The sequence below is a fragment of the Lutjanus erythropterus genome, chromosome 2, assembly GCF_056507025.1.
Source record: "Lutjanus erythropterus isolate fLutEry1 chromosome 2, fLutEry1.hap2, whole genome shotgun sequence".
Classification (NCBI taxonomy): Eukaryota; Metazoa; Chordata; class Actinopteri; order Lutjaniformes; family Lutjanidae; genus Lutjanus; species Lutjanus erythropterus.
Window position 1 is genome coordinate 8,996,421 of NC_139318.1, and position 17,277 is coordinate 9,013,697.

The 17,277-nt window shown below is 37.9% G+C and overlaps 1 protein-coding gene across 2 annotated transcripts in view; it reads right to left on the bottom strand.

Annotated features, from left to right (window-relative positions):
* cntn4 (contactin 4) overlaps positions 1-17,277 on the bottom strand; it is a 262,790-nt gene that overhangs the window by 94,159 nt on the left and 151,354 nt on the right. For both annotated transcript variants that reach the window (XM_084727589.1, XM_084727582.1), the window contains exon 6: positions 1,996-2,199. In XM_084727589.1, coding sequence (XP_084583715.1) covers positions 1,996-2,199 — 204 coding nt within the window. The remainder of the gene's footprint in view (positions 1-1,995; positions 2,200-17,277) is intronic.

The following is a 17,277-nucleotide window of genomic DNA, read 5'->3' on the forward strand; positions in this document are numbered from 1 at the left end:
TACCAGATCTTTTTATTTTTTTTAAATCACACTGACAGAAACGGGCCTCTGTAGATCAGCGTGAAACTCTGTATCTCACTGTTAAAAGAGACTTCAGTCTGTAGTGCAGCTGGTTCATACACTTCACTGATAAATCACAAAATTACGGAGAAACATCAGGCTTTTTGATCAAAGAAACTTTTTACATCACATCATCACTTCTGTCCACATTCACATGTTCTCTTTCACTCATCTCATCTAAAAAAACAACAACAACTATTGATTCTTTTTATAACACTTCACATGTCAATGAAGCTCTTTCAGTGTGTCCTCTGACACTTGGTGCCCTGCACATGGTGCGTGATACATGTATATGTATCGGTGACGCTGGTTTTAAGAAAGTTTGTTTTGAGATACTATGTACAGAAGCCTATTCCTGCCATGCCAGAAAAATACAAAAAAAATCATTAGTTTCTGTCATAACTAGATGTTTAGATGTTTTCACATTTTAAAAAGATATTTTCATGTTATTAGGACATACAAACTTATCATACTTAACAATACACTTTTTTATTTTAGTCTAACCTATCTTGTTAGAACTGAAAAGTTTAATGTTATAATGTGATATTTATGTTATTAGAATGTTATAACAAGATACTTTTATTGTTATAACAACACACTATTTATCATGTCATAATGTGCAATATTTCATGGTATAACATGATAACTTACATTGTTATAATATGACATTATAACAGTGTAAGTTATTACATTGTAATAATCGAAAACAAACCGTTGAAACCTTGAAAACACTGAAATGAAATGGTTTAGGTTAGGCCTATATTGTAGTTAGTATACTGTACAACAAGAAAGATTTATCATGTGATCATGTTCATGTTCTTTTAATGTGAAAATATCTTGTTATAACAATCAACTTTTCATGTTTTATGTGATACTGATCCATTTTTCTTTACATAAGGCAGCAATACACGTCCTTATGTCATTACTTTGAGATACTCAATAGTTATTTTTTGGTAGGTTTGTCATTATTTTGAGGCACTGCGTCATTATTTCCAGATACTAAGTCAGTATTTCGAGTTTAAGTTTAAGGACTTATTACAGCAGTAATGATTGTGTCAAAGACTAGATACAACTAAGCAATGTGCACTTAGGGTTCAGTACTGCTTATATATGCTAAATAGAAGGGATATAATAAAGCATTACACTTATATTCTTTCTAGTAACAAAGTCAAACTGTTGACTGAGAGGAAATGGTCACTCTTGGGAGGACTTTATTGCACCAGCTCAGCTGTAATTAATTGGAGGACAAAAACCCACATAAATGTCATAAAAGACATTTCTAGCATTTAGCTTCATATTTCTTGTCCTTATATATGGTAAGGAGCAAGCTTCTGGGACAGAAGTCTACAATTAGATTACTTGCTGACAATGACCTTTCCTCTGGAGTGGCTTGATAAGGCCAGCCTAAAGCATCAGATCCACATGTTAAAGGACATGCTGAAATTAGCAAAGAAAGAGATAATTAACCTTTGAGTTTCATTTGTATTCCTCAAAACCACTTGTCCTACTTTCAGGTACCAGCGGAGCAAGTTGGGCTTTTTGTTTATCACGACCAGGACGGGGGAAACAAATTGTCAGCACTGCTGTCTTAAATCAACTATTTGATCCCTGCACAGAGCAGAGGAGCTGCATTTTAATACTAATGAAAGCATTAGGAAAAATAGAAAGAAAACCCCGTCCAGAAACATGATCAAAGTGACAAGGGGACATTTCTGTTTGCACAAAAATGAAAACATATCATGCATGGTGATGCCACATTTGATTATCAAAACATAACGCACAAAAAACTGCACCCCCAACCAGTGTGTCAACTGGTATCAGAGCACAAAGTGTAGAATGGGTCAATTGAAAATTAATATTTTTGCTTATATGAAATCTACAAAATATAATCCACTGTACATAAAAATTGTAGAATAATGTATCATGAGGGCTCACCATCACTGCGGAGCACTAGTGGGGTGGGTGGACCCTGCACTCGGGTCTTGGTGACGGTGTTGGTCACCACACAGGTGTAGTTACCAACATCCGAGGGCTCCACTTTGGCGATGTACAAATTCCCCGTCTCCTGCGAGATGAAGCGGCGATTGTCCTGCTTCACAAATGTCGGGTACTCATTAAAGATCCAGGAGAATATGAGATCTGTGGAGAAAGAAGAAAACAAGACTTCTCGCTTAAAAAGAAGAAACAAGAAGTACTTTTCTGTTTGTTTTTCTTTTTCTTTGCAGGTGATCATGAAACAAAAGGGAGGGAAGCGAGATACCGCGGTTGTGGTTGTGTGTGATAAGTTTTCGACCTCCTGAGGGTGACAAAGCTATATCACGCTAAGGTGAAAATTAATGACAGGATCTGTGAGAGGTTACAAACAAATGTAATTATCTGGACTCACTTCAAATGACCATTTTTCAGGTGGATGAGGTCTGCATACACAACGAGGGATTCGGGAGACACTGGGGTATGTGCTGTCATGACTAATTACAGTTCCCTACACAGCCAACTAGAATCAGCAAAAGAGATGGTTCCTAACAAAGACCATGACAACAAAAGGCAATGTTCACTTTACTTGAGGCTGGAAAATAGCTACTAATACACACCCAATAATAAAGTAACCATTAGTTATTGGTTATGTGCCATTTAGCAGCTGATTCAGAGATAATCAGAGATAATGACGATAATTAATTATATAATATGTTAGTAGGCAGACTCACAGACACTTTATTGAGCAATTAATCATCGGATACTTGCTCATTAAAATGATATCCAGCTGCTAGTTTTCAACCAAAGTATCATTATCTGCTATCTAATCCTTTTTTACAGATATTAGTTTCTGATTTGCTTCTTATTAATTTTACCGTTATGTAAATCACAAAAAAATTAATATTCATTGCATGTTATGAGTGTTCATGACGACCTGACACTCTTGGACAGGTAACATATGATCTATAAAATGGATGGAGCACATTTAAAGGTGTTATATCTATGTATGAATAGACCATTGTCAAACTCATATCACCAGGAATTTGAGATAAAATAACCACCGCTAACTGCAGCTGCCGATAGCTAGTTAGCTCAGTTAGCTCAGTTAACCATGCAGCTAGCAGTTCTATTTGATGACTCTGATTCATAACTCCAACCAGGACTCTCAACCCTGGAAAAACAAAGATACAGCAGGCAGGGGACAGGAGAGGAGAGAAGTGGGTGAGTAGTGAGAGGGAGGTTGGGCATCAGAGAGGCAGCAATGAGCCAGAATATTTTCACATCCAACACATTGGATTAAGGGTTAATCTCAACCAAACTAAAGATGGTGATTGTTGGAATAGTGGAAAGACCAACCAAGTTGGTTTTGGTGAGTTTTATTTTGTTTCAGTTGAGTTTGAATGGTGTATTTTACAATTAGTTACCAGTGAAATTAAGCGTTAAAGGAAAAAAACTTCAATTCACAATGTATAGTTGCATTTTTCTGTTTAATAATGAGTTTATTTCTTAATATATTAGATTAAAAAAGCTCAGAGAGCTTGTGGAACACACTATTGCTTCTTGAGGTACAGAGTTGTTTACAAGACAGGGTGGGGCTAGCTGATTAGCATGCTAACACCAATAGATATCTCTGCAATACAATATTTACATATTTGATACAACATCAAAGCTCCTGGCTTTTAGTGAAATGAGAAATATGTAGCAAATTTGCATGCAAAAATGAGTACAGCAGTCAAAATTGCAAGTTTAAATAGGTTGATATTGTTTAATATATGATCTATGGTTGGAGTGAGTTGTTTCTGACCTCCCCCTCCTCCTCAGACATGGCAGAGACTGACGGGCTGCAGGAGCTCTGCAGGAGCTCTGCAGGATGTGTGCAAACTTGTAACTGACAATAATAAGCAATGACAAGTCCTCCACTGTAAGTTTATCAGCTGTTTATAACTGTTGATTGTCTGTCAGTGTAAAGTTAAGCCTTTTATCATGAAAACAAAAGCCCACAGCTCTGAAATAACACACTCTGGATGATTATTTAAATTAACAATTCTAAACATCTACGCCTTCTACAAGATTATTAATTATGACTCATAAACAGATACTTTTTAATTCATTGAAAATGTGGCATTCATTTGGGCTCTGATTGATGAATAATGGACATACAAAACAGTTATTCTGGTCCGGAATGGAAATTTCAAAAGGAGACACTTAAATTTTTGAATGTTTTACACTAAAATACTTACATATAACACATTTAAACACAGAATTTTCATCCCTGGTTGATACAGAATTGCTTATTTGACAGAAATTTGTATCACTATGGTAATTCTTCTTTTCATTATCCAAAACAGCAACATTTTTTCAAGCCATCAAAAATCGACAGGAGTTGACAGATATGCTGGTGCATTCACAGTTATGATGCAAAATGAGAGCGAGCATTTTCTAAAATGACATCTCAACTGTCTTACAGAAGCCAGCCGGAGGTGTGACTTATCATTAACAGGAAGTGGAGCATCATGTTGGCAAGTGCCTGTCAGACTGCTAAAATCAATAAAACAGTGTTTTACAGAGTTTAAATGTTGGCCTTTCCCCAGTGTCACGTAATTGTGTTGAAGTATTTCACAATGAGCAAAACACACATTTTGAAACACTGAGAATGCATGTACCAAAGGATTTCTTTCTTTCTTTCTTTGTCGTTCCTTCCACCTTCTCTATTTTAATTTATTTTACATGTTTTTGTAGCTTGTCATTACACCTGTTCAAGGACTGCAGTTGAAAATTAGCCAAGATGGCTAAAAAGGCACATTTACAGAAATGTTTATTAATGTGCACTGTCCCTGTAACTTTAAACTGCAAATAAATAAATATATGAAGGTGTGAAGCTAAAGTGAACTCAGCTAATTTAATGCCTTTGCACATTTTGTAGCTTGGATAAGAAGCCAGATGAGGACAGGACTTTTAATGCAGTTATCCGGTTCATTAGACTTCCAGCTTTGATACATGAGATGTTTTAGAAAGAAATTATAAAAAACAATGAGATTTAATACACTAATAATAATGTAATTACTATGTAATAATAATTAATGACTGACTGTTACAGAAGATGAAATTAAGTAATTATGAGACTCCACTAACTTGTTCAATAATCAATGTATTGCTGTGGACAGGGACAGCACATATTGTAAATGTGTTTTAGACACCTAAAAAAGACATGAAAAAGAAGGAATCAATATAGGTTTCAGTGTATGCTATATTTAATAATATTTAATATTTTCACAGCTTTTCCTTGCAAATAGGTGGCCTTTTCCACTGTGAATTGGCCATTATTTAAGCCAAATATCTCTTTCTCCAAACCAACCAAACTGCAGTCGCAAAATCAGTAATACTACCCTGCAGAACACAGGAGTTGCTGATCTACCGCTGCTTTGACCGGTTAGTTAGTTTGTCTTATTATGTGACTGGGGGGTCCAAACTAACCTTTAAGGACAATGAAGTCCCATAGTGACTGATTGATTGAAGCAGTGGTGGATCATCAACTCCTGTGTTCTGTGAGGTAAAATGACTATATTTGCCAATGGAGTCTGGTGGCTTCAGAAAGAGTGATATATGATTTATTTAGCTGCAGTTTCCTGACCAAAAAGGCTGTCGACAGCAATGTAAGGCAGTGAAACTATTCAAAATAGTGTGAGTGGTATTGATTTGTCGATGTGTCTAAAATTGGCTTGGGGCTCACCCCGTCCACAGCAGTGTATTACTTGCCTCCCATGCTGGTGCTCCTCTCTGCTTCTCCAAGCTGGGGGTTCTGACCACTGTTTGCTATCATTAAGATACTGACCATAAAAAAGTTCATCATAAAACCAATTGAAACAATCCTGATGATCACATGTGGTCCATACATCTACTGAAATCTGTGGTGTTTTCTGCATAACTGTTCATAAAAAGGTTAAAAGTGAATTGGCTCATTTTAATGCTCATCCACTTGGAGTCAGATCAGGACAGAAGATGCAGTTTGCTGGTTCATTACATTTCCACTTCATCCTCATGAGATACTTTTAAGAAAGAAATGATAAAAATCAATGGCCAATTATTGAGGATTTGATATATTAATAACTATGTAAAAATAATTAATGGCTGACTGCTATGGTAGATGAAATTAAGCAATTATTGGGCTCCATTAACCTGGTCAATAATCCAGTGTAGTGTGTAAACTGAAACAAATGCAAACAATAAAAGCTTTTAATGGCACAATATAATTAAAATAAAATGTTTAAAGTTACTACATCACTGGTAGCAGTGCCATAATTCAACCAAGGACACAATCTCTACCATGATTTCACAAAGATATCAGACATGCGATGCAGAAGTGATTGCACAGCAGCTACAGCGTCTGAGAAATGTAATATAACCATTTTTTTCATAACATGCTGTCCTGCAATTTCAGCAAATTATACAGTATGTGCTCCACATATGTGAAGTGAAGGAAATACTGTATGTTTGTCACAATATTTTTCATAATGCATGCCTCCATTGAATGAATTTCTGTAATATTCCTCTATAGCTCAGGCTCGCTCATATGGGAGCTGCTCCTAGATGAGTTCTTCACTTTATTGATGTCAGCTCATCATCTGGGTGTCGTGACGTAATGTGCAGCTCTGGAGTTTTGCAGGCGGTCTAACTGACAGGCAAGCGCCTTTTTCCTGCTGAGCTTAATCAAACCCTACCACTTGTTAGCGGACTGGCAATTAAACAAAACAGTCTTGGAGGAACCCTCCCCCTTTCGCCTCCCCTTGCTGCTTGGCCATTTATCACAGCATGATCCCCCTCTCCCGCTGGCTGAAAGGAGCAGGTACTGTACCGCGCGGGGGAAGCAACCAAGGCGGCCGATCAGCAGCATTTTGGGGGTTCAGGCTCGGGGTTTTGGCTGCTGTGCGTGTGTGGAGCGGAATACAGAGTGATGGCACAGCAGACGTCCACGGGGACAGGGGACACTCGAAGGCAGGATAAGGCATGTTGTTTGTGTTTGTTTCCCCTCCAGTGCTTTTGGACTGCGGCTGCACCTGCTCTCGTTCTATGTTTAAAACCCATATGACTACATGGCACAACATGAGCCGCAGAATGCCGCAGAGAGCGGAGACATAATGAGATATCTCACACAGCTGGCCTTCACAAAATCATCCAGGGCATTGATTTTATGGGTTACACAATGCTCCCTGGTTCAAAAAAACAGGACATCTCCAAGACAAAATGCAGAAGGAATCCAGCTGCCCAGGGAGACAGCATCACAATCACTGCCATGGTAACAGCAAATCAGCCTTTTAGTATTGTAACAACAGCCCAAACTAACAATTAAAACCCTGGGAACTGGAATTTCTAAAAAAGTTACATAAGGCATCTTTTACTTACTTGCATATTTACATGTATTCATTTTAATACTCACACACCCACACACACATATCTACAAAATTATCAGTTCACATGAAGATGGCCTTTAGCATTCACTATTCCTACATTCAGCGCAGGAGCAGACAACAATTAAGAAAACAAAGCCACATTGTACACAATTAAATGGCCTATAAAATAAAGTAAAAAACATTCAAAATCAACCAACTTTTAAACAAAATTTAAAAGGCTTGTGCAGAATTAGAACTCAAATCCAGCTGTAGGCACATCACCACAGTTTTAATTGAGAATTAATGCCAAAGGTGAAGTTTAAAAAGTAAAATATGTAATTGGAAAAGACAGACTATTTCTTAAGACTTGTGTGGGCAAACACAGAAGTTAGGTAAGGAAGTGCTGTGGAACGCTGCAGATGGGGTCAGCAGCATTTTAGTCGCCTAAACAAAGGACAAACTAAAAAAAATTAGTATCAGTTGAAGTATTCGCTATATTTGGGATATTTTCACTGCATTACTTTGCTTGGTATTCGACAGCCTTTTCTGACAGGAAACAACTGATGTATATGCTTTCTTCAAAGTCACCAAACTTCTTTGACAAAAACAGTAATTTTACCTCACAGAACACAGGCGCTGTTGGATTACTGCTGCCTCGATTCGCTAGTTTGTTGTTATTGTGTGAGCGATTTGGTGTTTTAACACATTAGTTCGCATAGAAACTAACACGACTTGCCAAGGATTGAGGCAGACCAGAAACTCCCGTTTCCTGCAAGGTAAAATTACTGTTGTTTCCAAGGAGTCTTGGTGGCTATGAAGAGAGCTTGGATGACGGCTTCAGTTGTCCATCAGAAAGGACTGTCTGATGGTAAAGAAAAGCAGTGAAAATAGTCTAAACATAGAGTACACTTCAACTGATATTGATTTGTGTGAGGTAAAATTACTGTTTTTGTCAACCAAGTCTGGAGTGATGTTGTTTTTTAGTCGGCTCAGATAAAGCAGGAGCACTGAGGTTTTTGTTACACAGTGTGGGACACCTGACGTGGATTTTTTATGACTGGTTCATCAAATTAATTACATCTTTTTTGTAATAAATGTCCGAACATAAGCAATCCCAGGGTTTGACATTAGCCAAGGCCTTATGGCCCATTGCTGCACAAAATTACTCTGTGGTCACTGGGTATTCAGTGTAGGCGGCCCCCTGTGGCCACCAAGTTTTATCTCCTTTCTATAAGCCTTCACCAACGCAGCGCTACAGTTCTGCAATCATCCCGATTCTTTTACACCTTAAATTTCAACTTCCTATGAAAACAGCAAACAGTACTCGTCACCAGCGAGCTACCGATATGTCGGGGCTCCTGAAGTCTGGGTTTACTAAGCCAGCTATCTGCTGACATGATCTTTATAGAAGAACCAGAAACACAAAAGGTGGATGATGAAAAAATTAAACTGCGACAAAAATTTAAGAGTGAATAGAAGAAGAAGTTTAAATTGCTAGAAATGGGTCTTCAATAGGGATTCTGGGACCAAAGGGAGTCCTTAGAGTTAATGCAGAGGGTCCCTCAAATTATTCTTTAAAAGTTTTTTTATTTACATATACAATATGTCTGAAAATACACATCAAATCCAACATAGGAAAGATATGACAAAAGTATACCTTGAATCCTTGGCCAATCATGTGAGCTAGCTAATCTAAATTACCGTGTGGCACCCATCCAAAACAGTGAACTAGTTAGCTGCGTATAACTGAAATATGTTGGCCAGTTTGCTGTATTATTATCCCAAGTGTAAACACACTCTTATGAGCCACAGTGGATCATTTTGTGACTTCACGACTCGGACAGACCCTCCACCTCAGAAATGTGCAGAGGTTGAGGCTAATCCAGCTAACAGTTAGCCATGCTACAACTACAACTGCCGCTAGGTTAGCAGCTACAAGTAAACGCAAAACAAAAAAGATTTAATGCAATAAACATCATGTAGTAGGGGGTCTCTGCTCCATCTCTCTATCAGTTAGCGGGTTCCACTGAATGTTAAAGACCCCTGCAGTGACGTACTGCAGCGTGTGCCGCCAGCTTCTTCAACCAGACAAAGTGTTGCTCACTTTTCATGGGAAACGATGCCCACAGGAAACACCATATCACAACTCGTGGGAAAAGTGGACAATGATGATTTAAGTGGGCCACCAAAAAGGTATTTTGGCTACCAGAGGCATATCCAGACTTTTATTCATGGGTGACATGAAGTAGATGTCAGATTAGCATTTATTGACCTATTCTTATATATACTCGAATTACTAACATTACAGCTTCTTTACATTCTTGTATAACATTTTTTAATTTTAAAGATGCAGTAAATCACAACCCAACACGTCACAATAAAAACATAATAAAAAAACCTCAATACTTTATTCTTTAAGTCCTCAAAAACAAATTGTACCTCCACTGTAGGCCTTCCTCTTGCCTTAGGCTGTGAGACTCTTATCATTTATTCACCCATTTGCTGCATAGTTTTTTAATTGTTTTTGTTTTTGTGTGAAGCACAATGGGTACTCCTGCTAACATCTTATTATACAACCCTGTGTTGTAATATGATCAATAAATTAACCTGTAATAAAATTTAATAAAGGCTACATACAAAAAAACAAAAAAAACAATGCACATTGAAATAGTCACTGGGTAGATAGCCAATCATACTTGAGGATAATGGGTTGGCACTTGGGGTGGCCAATTTCAATAAGTGACAACAATTAAAAATAAAGATCCTTGTCAAAATGAACACTGTGTTGCACTATTTGTAAAACACATTTCTACTAAAGTCTAAAGCTTATTTTTTAGTCTGTCCAAAAAGAGTATTATTTCCAAAACATGATCCATCAGAGAGAGGCTCTCACAAGTCCCCGAAGTGTTCTCTGTGGTTTCCCTCCGGGTTAAAGATCACTTTGCATAAGTCACAATGAATGAAGCTGCTTCGCTCACAAAAGGAGACCAAGGAGCAGCTTCAAAGGACAGGACTCGCTGAATATTCAAAGAGCAGGAGCAAGACGTGCAAGTCAAACACGCCCGTCTCCTCGCACAGTTCAGATCACGCCCGCGCTGATTTGTGAAAATACAAAGATGGAGCATGAAGACAGAGGCGGTGGGCACTAATCCCCGGGTAGCTCTATCATCCTTTATGACAGCCACGAAAGGAAAAGACTCTATCAGCTTAGGGCACCTGTGGATGGACACACATACAGGTAGTGTGTGTGTACTGTCAGCTACAGTGTGAGCGGGTGGTTTCATGAAGACAAGTTCAAATAAATTCTTAAAAATGACTTATTGTCTATAATAACAATGGTTAAAATGTAACTCATGATCATGAATTCTTAAGTACTCCAGCCTTCCTACTTATATTGTACTATGCTTTCGTGGAATATTTACTTATTCATTAAAAGGGTACTCTAGCGATTACCCCGAGTACCCTTTTAAAAACCTGTTTCCGATTTTAAAATCGTGTTCTGTCTATTCACTGGTGAATAATCTGAACATGTTTTATTTATAGTAACATAACTGTTTTTATATATCATGTGGCGACACACTGGGAAGTTGGAATTACTGATCTGGGGCTTTTTACACTGTATCCCACTGATGTCTGTCCACCTTTTGTTCCCATTTATGACTGAATTTTTCAAAAAACTTCAGCTTTTTACAATTGTGCACTTGTGCAATTGTGCAACTTTAACTCTTCAAAACTTAAAAGGCATCTGCGTCAATTGTTTTGTATTATTTTCTTGTACTTTTGTTGGATTTATTCCAGTATCAGAAGACAAAAATTAATGCATGGAAAGTTGGCAAAAATGTACCAAATTAAACCTGGACTTGCAGATGTCAAAGCTAACCAAGCCTATTTAGTTTAATTACTGCAGGCTCAATTAGCATGCAATATTAATGCTTAAAAACCACTTTAAACCTCCGCTACATGTGTCAGCTGGTGCATAAATCAAATCAATATACACCAAAAGAACAGATGTGGAAGGTATAATTCTGAGATAGTTATTCCTACAGGGATATACCAGAAGTTTGGTAGCGAGATTGACAAAAAAAATGGTCAAAATTCATGCAGCAAAGGCAGAAAGCCTAACTTTAAGCTCCAAATATATGGTTTACTCTCTTAAAATGCTAGATTTGTTCACATTTCCCATAATTGAACTTGATAGCATTTTAGACCCTCTGTGCCTGGTAAATACCCACATCTTTAAAAACATCACATCCACAGTTTGTACCAAAGCTTTCTGTTCAAAATGTGTAGTCTCCAAACCCAAGATAAATGAACCCTGATGATACTTTTTGTCATATCTTACACAAACTTTATTCTGTCAGTCCGAATTTTCATTGACTTCATATCATTGTTTTCTGTTTCTGTTTTAATTAGTGCTTTAAAAAAAAAAAAAAATAATAATAATGTGCTGGGATCCTAGGAGACCCCATCAGAGCCGAGCGGCCCTATACACTCGCTATACGCAAGTGGCGTGGGGCGCCGCCTCCCCCTTGTGTCAAAGCAGGTGTCAATCAATTTAGATGAGACGATGAAGCGGAACTATCCTCACGGTCGTGAAGGAGAAAAGAAACACCACAAGAGCAGGGACAACGATCGGGTAAACATGTTCTCTCCTTCAACATTGATGTCCCCAAACAGTCCTGCTAAGTTGATGCACTGGTCTGCAGTGTAGTGTGTCTGTCGTTGTAACCTACAGCAGGTCATCTCTCTGTCCATCTGTGTCTTTCTCTCTGTATTCTGTGACTCTGAACAGTGACACTCCAGCAACAACGTCTGTCATACATAATTGTAAAACAGGATTATCTAGTCTAGTCTCCCAGTAGTAGTAGTATTAGTATTATTACTAGTATTATTTATTTAATGTTAACATTTACTTACCTTAAAGCAACAGTTCACTAAAAATGAAAATTCAGTCATTATCTACTCACCCTAGTGCTGATTGAAGATCGAGTTTAGTTTTTCAGTCCACAAGGAGTTTCACAGGAAAACAGTGCTGCAGAATCTCCCAGACAGTAAAAAAAATGTAAAAAACTTTAAAAAAAACAACAGAAAAAACAAAAAACAAAACAGGAAATGCCCCCATACTGCTCGTCGGGTGTAATCCAAGTCTCCTAAAGTCACTACATGCCAAGCTGACTTCAAATACATCATTTCCACCATGTTTTTAGTTTGTGTGTGCTTGCAAGTGAACGGCGTGTTTGGGATCTTTAAGAGGCTTAGATTACACCTGAAGAGCAGTATGGAGGCATTTTATGTCTTGTGAAAATTATTTGGGAGATTCAGCAACGGCATGAAGGTGAGTAGATTATGACTGAAATTTAATTATTGGGTGAACTATCCCTTTAAGATTCTATTGAAAATATTCTAGACACTAATTACATAGCTGATAATACTTTGAGAAGAATTAAGTTAACATTTTGCTAAGATGGTTGTTTCTTAAAGTAGTTTATTCCAGTCAGTTGTCCTTGTACAGTATGTAAATATGTTGGTATGCTTACATAACCGTTTACAAGATGAGCAATCCTCGCCATCATGACTAAGTGTCCCTTTTTATTTCAGTACGTACTTACAAGTACCTCGCTGCTGCCACATAAATTACATACAGTGAATAAAGTCTCATGGCCTCATCCGATAAAGACATCTATTAGAGGATGTACAGTACACAGGGTGGATGTTAAGTTCAAATCCAGTCTGTACATTTCAGTATAATTTGCTGTGGCGGTTTCTCCGGCTTTGTAAAATAACGTCATTGAAGTCTGCAAAGAAAAGATGAACATGTGCGCTGCATCCTGCGCTAACAGCTTGCTTGAGGTATGTAACAAAATGCAGCAGATGACAACTGAACAAACTTATTGTAAAATGGAGCAGCTGTAGTAAATTAGTGTGACTGTTCAGACCGTCTGTATCTGTTACAGTCAGCGACGTCAGCCAGCAGCTGAAAAACTATAGCCACACTAACTGTCTGTAGAGATCATTAATAATTTCATATTTTCACTCACAACCATTTGATTTTTAAGCACCCAAGTAATGTAAATCAATCCATTTCTGATTTTTTTTTGTCCTACTTAAAAATTCAAGTTTATCTAAGTAAAGCAAATTATCAACAAACGATTACTTTTCTTCTTTAGATTTTAGAATTTATTGAATTGTAGATTTTAGAGAACATATTGGAAAAATTGTTAAGTGAAGTCATTGAAGTGAAAGTGATTAAAAGTTAATAATCTAATACTTTCAGTGCAACCATCTGATTTTCAAATATGTTTAACTAAAGAAGAAAAGTGAATTTTCTCAACAGAATATCATTGCTTAACATTTGTTTAGTTTATTTTAAAACTTAAAAGACTAAAATATTGCTCAGTTACAAGTAAAAGTATTGGTGTTAGAAACATACTTAAGTAAAAGTACAAAATATTAATCTTAAAAAGTACTAGTTACTTTTAACCATTGATGTCGCCGTCACCTCTCCAAACTAGGCTTGCAAATTTTGTGCATTTTCCTTAATCAGTAATTGAAAACACTAAAAGCTGATTAATCATTAATAATTTATTGGATACAAACTACTACTGTCTTATTCCACACTTTTTTTTCTTTGTTTTCATTGGCCTGTTTGTGATCAGATCACCTGATTGGCTACTAAAATGCAAATGAAAGTTTTGGATATTGTACTCAATATTTAACTAGGATTTTAAAAGTAACTAAATAGATTACAGGTTGGAATGCATACTTAAGTACAAGTAAAAGTACTTGAAAATGTACTCATGTGAATACAAGTATCCCAAAAAAACAAATTAATTACAGTCATTTGAGTACTTGTAATTAGTTACTTCCCCTCCTGTTAATGACAAATCAATCAATTTTTAATTTTTGATTTGTTCTAAAACCTGTAAACCTTCATATCAAAACCTAAGAGTCTGAGTTTGATTCAAAACTCAAAAATCTGGGGCAGCCAGCTGAATATTTTTCTTTTTCTTTTTTTTTTTTTTTACAGTGTAGGGGTATTTTGAGAATGAATAAATTAACATTCTGCTATGATGATTTTGTCGTACTCCAGTTTATTCTTGGAGTCCTCAAAGACCTCAGTCCATAGTCCTTGTATGTTAAATATATTGATACAGTAGTATGAAGGTTATATGACTGATTTTAAAGACTGAGCAGTACTCGACATGATGACTAAGAGCTCCTTTCATTTCAGTGTGTACTGTATATGTAATTATCTATTTGTACATGTGTCCATTACCTCACTGGTGCCATATAAACTGTACAGTGAATCAAAATAAATCTGATGGCTTCATCCAATAAAAACATCCATTAGAGGACATATACAGGATGGATGTTAAGTTCAAATCCAGTCTCTGCTCTAATTCACTATTGAGGTTTCTCTGGTTTTGTAAATATGACATCATGGAAGTCAACGATGAAAGGATGAGTGCTGTGTCTTCTGCTTACAGCTGATTGGAGGTAAATAAACAAAATGCAGCAGATGACAGCTGCAGTAAATGAGTGCGACTGCTTGGCCTGGCAGACCTCATGTATCTGTTACAGTCAGTGACGTCAGACAGCAGTTGAAAAACCAGCCACGCTTTTTTTTTTTTCTCCCTGTAATGTGATTAATTTCTACACAATACAGGCTCTGGCCTGCTTCTCTTCCTGCTGCTGCAGCCCCAGAGCGACGCCAGCCACTGACACCGTCCCTGGGGGGGTCGGACCCCGCTGCTAAAAGCAATACATATTCATCTGGACACAGACGATATTTATGACACGGATGAACGGCAAAAAAATAATATTAGTTTTTGCCTGCACACAAAGCAGCCATCTGTCAATACAAAAGGACGTATACAGTTTTACTGGTTTGCCAGGATGTTTTGGCATCATAATACATCATCAGCATCAGCTGCCTCATCATTTGTTATTAATAATACATGTAAGAGCACACTGTGACAACAATATGCATTTTTAATAACCCAATTACAAAGCAGTGGGATGTGGGCATGCTGCAAAACGCACAAATTTACAACAAAACGGTGCACATTCGTCCTCTCGCAGGCTGAATAATTTTCTGATTACAGGCGTCAGTAGCATGGTATTACATTCATGAGCAGGAGGGGATTCTGGGTAGTGTCAAGCAGGGTGAAATACGCTGATCTGGTACAACATGAACTGCTTTTCTTTTTTCTTTTTTTTCCCCCTCCAAAATACTCCCAGAGCCGTGCAAAGACACACAGGAAAGTCCCAAAAAGTTGATGGAGAGAACAAACTCAACAATTTGGTCTTATCAGAATCTACACGTCAGCAGATTCACAAGAGCATCTTTGCACGGAGACAAACAAACAGAAAAAGAAAAAAAAAAAGATCCTTCCTCACTTAAACTACTGTCATCCCACATTGTGTTAGTGAGTGCACTACTCCCATATCTGCTCCAGGCTCCAAGAATCCTCTGCTCCACTGTTTCCTTTACAGGACCGGACAGGATGCACATGCTCTGTGTTCTCAGAGCCTCGGGTGGGAGCGAGAATAGGGACAACACACACACATGCTTAGAAAAAAAAGAGAGAAACAGAAATCTAGTCTCAGTGGAGACACACAAAAGTGATTTCAGTCTTGAGTGCCTCTTAAAGGTCTCTCCCCATTAGAAAATAGAGGTCAGCGGCATTAGGTCCAGAGCTAAACACAGTAATCGTGTCGTACAGAGAGCGCGGCTGGGTCACACTGGCAGCCCATTAATGCGGCGGGCTTTGAGAAAGACAGAAAGTGACAGCCTCTCAGCTCCTCCTGCTGCCTCTGATCCACACTGACAGACAGGAGGGGAACTGGACTGTGCATTTGGGAGAAACACGCAGTTTGGAGGCGGCTCGGTCGGAAAAACACGACTTGTGTCGTAACCAGGTTAATCTTGAATCCTTCCTTCAACTTTGCAGACAGTAATTACCATATATTTGTGGCACATGATGACGCCGGCGCGTCAGATGGAGAGTGAGTGTATAGATGCAGCGTGGAGGCAACAGCACCTCGCTCTGCCTTTGTGTTCAGTCAGATGTGGACTGGCAGGGTGTGTCATGGCTGATCTGCACTCGGGCTCATCTTCCTGTCTCTACACTGCCAATCGTGAGAGCAGGTAGGAGCTCTGATGATGCTGGTCACATCAGAGGACGAACAAGAGACACCAAGAACTGTTGCTGCTGAACTTAGACTCATGCCACACTGACAGTAGTGTTTTTGCAGGTTAGCGCTGCTACTACAGCTGATCACTGATCAGTTTTTCAATGCCTTGACAGTCAGTTTATGCAAAGTTATATTATAAGTTCATATTTGAGATATTGTAAAGCCACCCCAGAGGAAAAAAATGTTTCTCACAATCCTCTTTTCTTTGTTTTATGATAAATGAATGAGATTCTTATTCTGAGCTTACTGAAGTCTTATCTGTTTCTCCTAAAACCCCCCTTAGGAGAAAAAAGGAGCAAAACAAGAGGAAAGCCAGAGATTTTTTTGCTGAGTTCACAGGTGTGTCAGAGGTTTATGTACGGAGCAACAAGACGTTGATTTGACCACTGAGCCAAATTTAAGATTTCATTTAAGACAACCGAGTTTTCTTTTAGATCTCATTATCATCCCAAGAATGGATTATTTAAGACAAATTTAAGATCGATCCAGTGAGTCAGCAGAGGACAAAATCTTCAAGGTTTTCATTTGGGCTCAAATTAGTCTCACACTGAGGCTGATTCTCAGGAGCCGAATTTAAGAAGTAGGAGAAAATGGTCGAAGCCACATATTGGTCTTAAACTGGGCTCATTTATGTCTAGGAGACATGTGGATCACGTGA